Here is a 6,108-nt window from a genome sequence, read left to right as displayed (position 1 = left end):
TCGATGATGGGCTACAAAGCCAGCTTTCGATTTGCAGCACTTGCCACATTCCTCACACGTGAACCCAACGAGTCTCTCCTGTGTACTGGTTGGAACTGGTGCGGAGGCGCCAGATGATTCGTAGTATACATTGTCGAAAGTAACCAGCACATTGAAACCAAACGGGGTGGTTGGCCCTGTCTGGAGTTGCTGAACTCTTAGCTCACCCAGACTGACGTCCAGGCTACCCGGTCGGCACCACGAGGAGGTGGTTCAGCTCGCCAACGATATGCGTTAGCATAGTTCTTGTGGTACAACCACACAAGTGATTTCACATGAACCTCTAAAGAACCTCAGCGAGTGCTGGTTTTCGGAGGCCAGGGGTTCTTTCTTCAACGGACAAATGGATTGGTAATGCATTTTCATTTCTGCAGTTGAGCTAAAGTCAGAACAAATCGCTCGGCATAACTGCCATGCAACTACGCGGAGCGCGAGGAATGAAGTTCAGCCAAGCTGCTCACATCGAGAGGGGGAGCGGTCGAATAGAAACCTGGCGTTCTAGCACTAGGTCAACTTATTAGGGTACCATTATCTGGTGTACCTCCTTGGGGCGAATTTCTTATTCTGAAGCATGGGTTAGAACGGTCGACTAGTGCAACCCTCAGGAACTTGATACATCTGAACTTTACCCTACGGAAAACGAAACTCTCCCATTTACCAGACAAGCTACGTCCAAAAACAGCAAAATATATGATTCACCCAGCCACTGAATAATGGCTAACCACCTGTATGCGTCTCATGAATAATGCGGACCAACAGAACATCCTTCGTATATGCAATCGATTTCGATTGTTCAGTCGTGCCTAACTGAACTGACATTCATGGGCCACCAGCTGGACGCACTGATGACTTCAGCACTGCCCTCTCCTGCCCACCCTCCGTTCTTATTTCCTGGATTTTACACCGCATGCAGAGTTCAGTTGGCCATACACGCGGTCCATAGCAAACCACGCGTGATATTACCCATGGTACACTTGGTTCCATCGACTTAGTTCGACGTGATAGGTTAATCCTAAACCAGGCGTTAGTCCACCATACGGTTTTCCATCTCAAAACACGCAAGTCAGAGGACGCTCCTCAACACAGTCCGCATTTTCTCCGCTTTCTTTAGGGTGGCTGTGTTCGTTCAAGTAGGGTGCACAACATGTGGATTGAAAATGAAGGCATTTCATCTCCAATATGGTAGCATGTACGTGTGTGTGCCTTCATGAATCCTCACTTTGGATTCTAGTGGTTGATCAGGCGGTCGTTGAGTTGTTCAACGAGCTTGGCAATTGGCTTGTAAGCATTTTTTCTCTAGTTGAGGAGACATTCTCAATGCGTAGTTGAAACCTACTCAGCTGGATTCAGATCAAATTAGTGTGCAAAAGAGGGTGTTTGGCGAATAAATACATCTCGATAAGTTGTGCACGAAATTCACCCCTACTATATGTTTGGAAGTTTCTTTGTGCTTCGTTTGTCCAGATTACCTCAAACAAGTGTGAGAGGATAGTGTGGATCAAAAAAACACGGGATGGCAAACAGATATAGCGGGCTTCCACATCTCTAGCGGAGTAAAGATGGGATGCAATCCTTGCGGAAGGCGAGGGACGTAACGTAAAAGCATACCATTCGATTGAAGCGCGTGTTCTTCATTCAGGTGACTCAAATCAAACGTAACACTTTGCTCTGTTGCTCTATTTGTTACATGTTTCAATTAGAAGCTACATGCACGGCTCATTTTAATTAACCGCGAACCTATGGTTTGGAAAACCAATAACTAATATGTCCATACAGGTGGAGAACCTATTTTGGTTCTACAGTCTTCTTACCTTTGCATTGATATGCAGCGTATATCAATGGCCGTCGCTCGTTTTCCGAAACGATTCTTGCTTATCAAACAAACAATTTTTGGCTTAAATAAAAATAAACGACGACTAGCGAAATACACTCATTTGCTAACTAATTTGGTTTTGTGAGGCTTCAACTGGAACCCAGCTGAATCTCTCGCTTGTGATGTTTTAAGCGGAACATAAGGTTGACGAAAACTCGGACGCTGCGCGCCCCAAGAAGGGCGAAACCGGTTGTAGGCTGTTGAAGAATTTTCAGCAACCTTATGAGTAGTGCATTACGAAAAAACGACAACCATTTATAAGTATCCAATGTACAACTTTCTAACGAGCTTCATCTTGAAGGATAGGGGTCTCTATCAACCACTACCGAGCGACGGGATAGTATAGTGATCGGCTTCCCCGGGCCACTTGCTTGAAATAACTTGATCTTTCCTCCAAGAGCGAGAAATAGTCGTGAGTGCATCGTCTGAGCAACATGAGTGATGGCCTGGTTAACCAAGGAGCATGACAAAAAAAGCACTTTCTCTCATTAGAGGAAATATGCCGAATTATCACTCACATCATACATCCGGGTGACAAGTGGTATGATGTCCACTTCTCCTCCTGAGGGCGCATCACCACCATCAGCAGCAGTGGCATTAATGTTCAAACATTAGCGCTTCACTGTCTTGAGAGTGTGAATCAGAGATGGTGGCTTGAGAACAATATTTTCCACATGCATATGCGGCCGATCGGTGCTGTTCAGCTGTAACACTTTGCCTGGCTGCCATGCTACCGGAATGAATGGTGTGAGAGGTAAACAAGTCCCTTCTAACAAATTAAGGGCGTTGGATGAGGCATGTACCGTTCAGCAGTTGAAGTAATGCGAGGGCACACCCAACCAAATGAAATTCTTCCGCTTAAACGCCTTCCGAATTTACACAAGCCCAGTCACGCGATCATTTTCCAGTCACTTAAGAGGAAAAGGTAAAATTCATCTAACCCCCCACTCCACTGGTGCTGGCACAAAGTGCTAAACCAGCCCTCAATCAATGGGGGTTTGTGACTATGGCTCACCAAACAGAGCAGATCTCTGGTGTATATGCAATCGCCAACAAACTCCTGGGCGTTAGTAGTAGGCTTGGCACATTTGTTCCGCTATATGGGCCGACATACACAGAGCAGATTACCGAGTCCCAAGTAGTAGCATATTTCCGCCTTGCTCTTGGGGCTCCCTGAAGATTCGCTTGGACAACTGTGGGCAGAACACAATAAATTCGCACCCGATTAGGTTTTGTTCAACCAGTGGATGCAGCCATTTAGGATACTACTCAAAAGGTGGCTTGAGAGTAAACACTCCATACGGGGAATTCATCGTTGCGTTTTGGGACTTGCGTCACCTGTAAGATACATACAACAATAACTTTTTGGCTCTACAAAAGTGCATTCTCTGGAAAGAACGTTTCATGTCGGGTTTCTATGGTGAAGGTCCTGTCTGTTCGGATAAGCAATAAGCGAGGATTCTCTCACGCACAGCGGGTCTAACAATAGGTAGAGAGTTTACGGGTGCCAGAAGTGATCGGAAACCGACACACAGTATGAGGCACATCTACTCAAAGGCGATGGCGCAACTAGCGATCGTTAGTCCAGTCACACCGTCAAACAGTCAAAAAGTCTATACAGCCTAGTGTCAAGGTGGGCTTCCAGGATCGCGTACTTACGGCTAGAGTTCATGCGTACAAGGTGTTCGGAAAAGTGGCGGTGCAGGAGAGACTTCAACTCCAAAATTACAAGAGTTTTGAACGCTCAGAATTAGCCGAGTTTGAGATGAAAGAAATTCACGTTAGCTGCGATCACTAAAAACACTACCCACTCAAAGTTTGGTGCGCTCATTAAAGCTCACCTCATGGGCTTATAACCAGCTACCAAGCGGCCAGTTGTTGACCTGATCACTGATCACACCTGCGGTGAGTATTTGGCCACTTTTTGGAACCTAACGTCATCTGTTATCAGGATTGATAACCATCTGGGGTACACGAACTAGCCATTTCCAAGTAGTGAGAGTTAGTGTTGCTAAGCACACAGAAGGAGGTGCCCTACAAGGACGTCTGTAGTGGCTATGTTGGAGACTACTATGAAAAGTGGAGTCTTATGAGCCCACTAGGCAAGAGGTTATAAATAGCTAGTAAGGCCATTTGTTCGCATACACATTCCGAACAAGGGGGTAAGTGACAATGTGAGGTGACCCAAAATATGTTCAGTTAGAAGTGGGAAACGGGGTTCAAAGTATCCATTTTGATGTCGCTTTAGATACCGATAAATGGTTGAGAGGAACAAAATGGTTGCTCTCAAAGAATTGGTTGACATTCAGCTGTGTGTCGGGCTATACGCTCTATCAACAGGCGGGAACTGATCAATATACAACTCTGTAGACAGTCCGCGGGAGAAAACAACTTGGTTCCTCCAGGTCCACACAATCTGCTAACTGTTTCAGGTGACCACAGAAAAAAAAGATTTTCTGTGGAAGATACTATGAGGAAATCAGTGGGCATCTAAGCAAGGACTCTTGCGTACGACATCCGCAACGTAGCTCGTACACAGCACAACTTGTGGCTATCTGACCATCACCACACTGTGACTTTCATCGCAGGCTCTACATGGACTTTTGGTGACAACCAGTTTTTCATCCACTTATGACCTCGGTACATTCTCAAGTCAAATAAACTTTAGTAAATTTCCCCAGCAGTCTTCTTGGGGAGAAATACAACCTACCCATATGGCGAATATTTTGAGATGGGTAATCCTGACCAGACTAACCGTACTATTAACCAAGAGACCTGCCTATTTGCCGGTGTGTGTGTAAGTTGGCATGGAGTGAAGTACCCTCCGACTGAATCATCAGACAACACCGGCACAACATTACTGAAGCTTTCGATCGCATCATCATCATCAGAGGCAGAAACATCAGTGTTGACACTGATGCTCCACTGCTTTCAATAGTTCACATCCCGGTTATTATTACCCGTTTATTTGAATGTCCCTAAGAGATTGGTTGATAAACATGCAGCATCAATGAACACAGGCAAACACAATGGAATGAATGAATGAACAAACATTAGAAGTCTCAAAATGTTCAAGTTAGCCAACAAAATATTGCTAGTGTTCGACGCCAGCAAACATTTTATACATAGAACACTGAAAAGACTCACCAAAAGCATACACGAAGGAGATTAGCAATCAGAAGTGTCAGACACACGTATGTGGAGAAACCTTTGATGCTGTGTAGACGTCGTATTTCCATATACTGTGGCACGTAAGGTACAATACCTCCGAATATGTAAAACAAGATGTAAACGTAGCGTGCAAGTTCCTTCATCTCATCTGCCTCGCCAGGCACAATAAATTTGAGCTGTGTGGTGGAAGAAGAGGATAAAGAGGTCGATCAAGTCGAATTCTAAATGTTGAAGTTAGAGCATAAAGTCAGATTAATTTATCAGAGACGTATTACTTCAACTGCAACACTTGAAGATCACCATTTTCTTCCACAATAACAGGAGTTTTCCTGCGGCACGATAAAGCCAGATTCATTGGAGAACCGGGTATCAGATAGAACGGTTCCATCGCTTGAATTTCGAAGAACTGTTCCCACTACTCCTCGTCATAACCGAAACCAGCGAATTAGTGGATATTAGGTGAAAATTAATTTAAAAGACCATGAACTCGAGATAGCTCGGCGGTTATTCAGCGGAATTACTAGAAGTTTCGAACCCAAGCCCGGCACATCGACTAGTCCTGTCTAAGCTTGGGTATCCTGGCAGTATCATGGCACTTGTGCATCCTCCGAGTGTCCCACCAGCTGGATAGTGAAAGGGTGTTACGGCTGAATAATTCTTGCTATTTAGTGTTGCCAACTGTGAAGTCCGAGAGACAGGGAAGGCTAAGAAAATGGGACAGGTGAAGAATTCCGGGAATACCCAAAGTTTATTTTGGTTGATCTGGGCGACCGGTTCCGGAAACCACCGGTGAGAGAGGCTAACAAGGCGCGATCGTTTTCCGGAAAGAAGTACGCCCTAACTGCTAAACCGAAAACTTGGAGCAAAATTTTTGTGACCAGCTGCTACCACTCGGTTAGAATTTGGAACTGTACTGGGAGCCCCTAGGTCCTCAGAATTTACGCCCGCAGATGTTCTCCAAGACGCTACCGAGCTTCTGGTCCGGATGACCTCCTACTTGCATTGTTCAAAGATGTGAGTGAAAT

General features: G+C 45.3%; 1 protein-coding gene across 1 annotated transcript in view; it reads right to left on the bottom strand.

Moving 5' to 3' along the window:
* T265_07962 (hypothetical protein) overlaps positions 1–5,259 on the bottom strand; it is a gene marked incomplete at both ends in the record, with an annotated part of 15,800 nt that extends 10,541 nt beyond the window's left edge. Inside the window, one exon of the mRNA XM_009173633.1 lies at positions 5,060–5,259. Within this exon, the coding sequence (XP_009171897.1) occupies positions 5,060–5,226 (167 nt within the window). The remainder of the gene's footprint in view (positions 1–5,059) is intronic.
* Between the last annotated feature and the right edge of the window lie 849 nt (positions 5,260–6,108).

The sequence above is a fragment of the Opisthorchis viverrini genome (genome assembly GCF_000715545.1).
Source record: "Opisthorchis viverrini unplaced genomic scaffold opera_v5_196, whole genome shotgun sequence".
Classification (NCBI taxonomy): domain Eukaryota; kingdom Metazoa; phylum Platyhelminthes; class Trematoda; order Opisthorchiida; family Opisthorchiidae; genus Opisthorchis; species Opisthorchis viverrini.
Note: the sequence above shows the minus strand (reverse complement) of the source record. Positions and strands in the feature narration are given on the sequence as shown.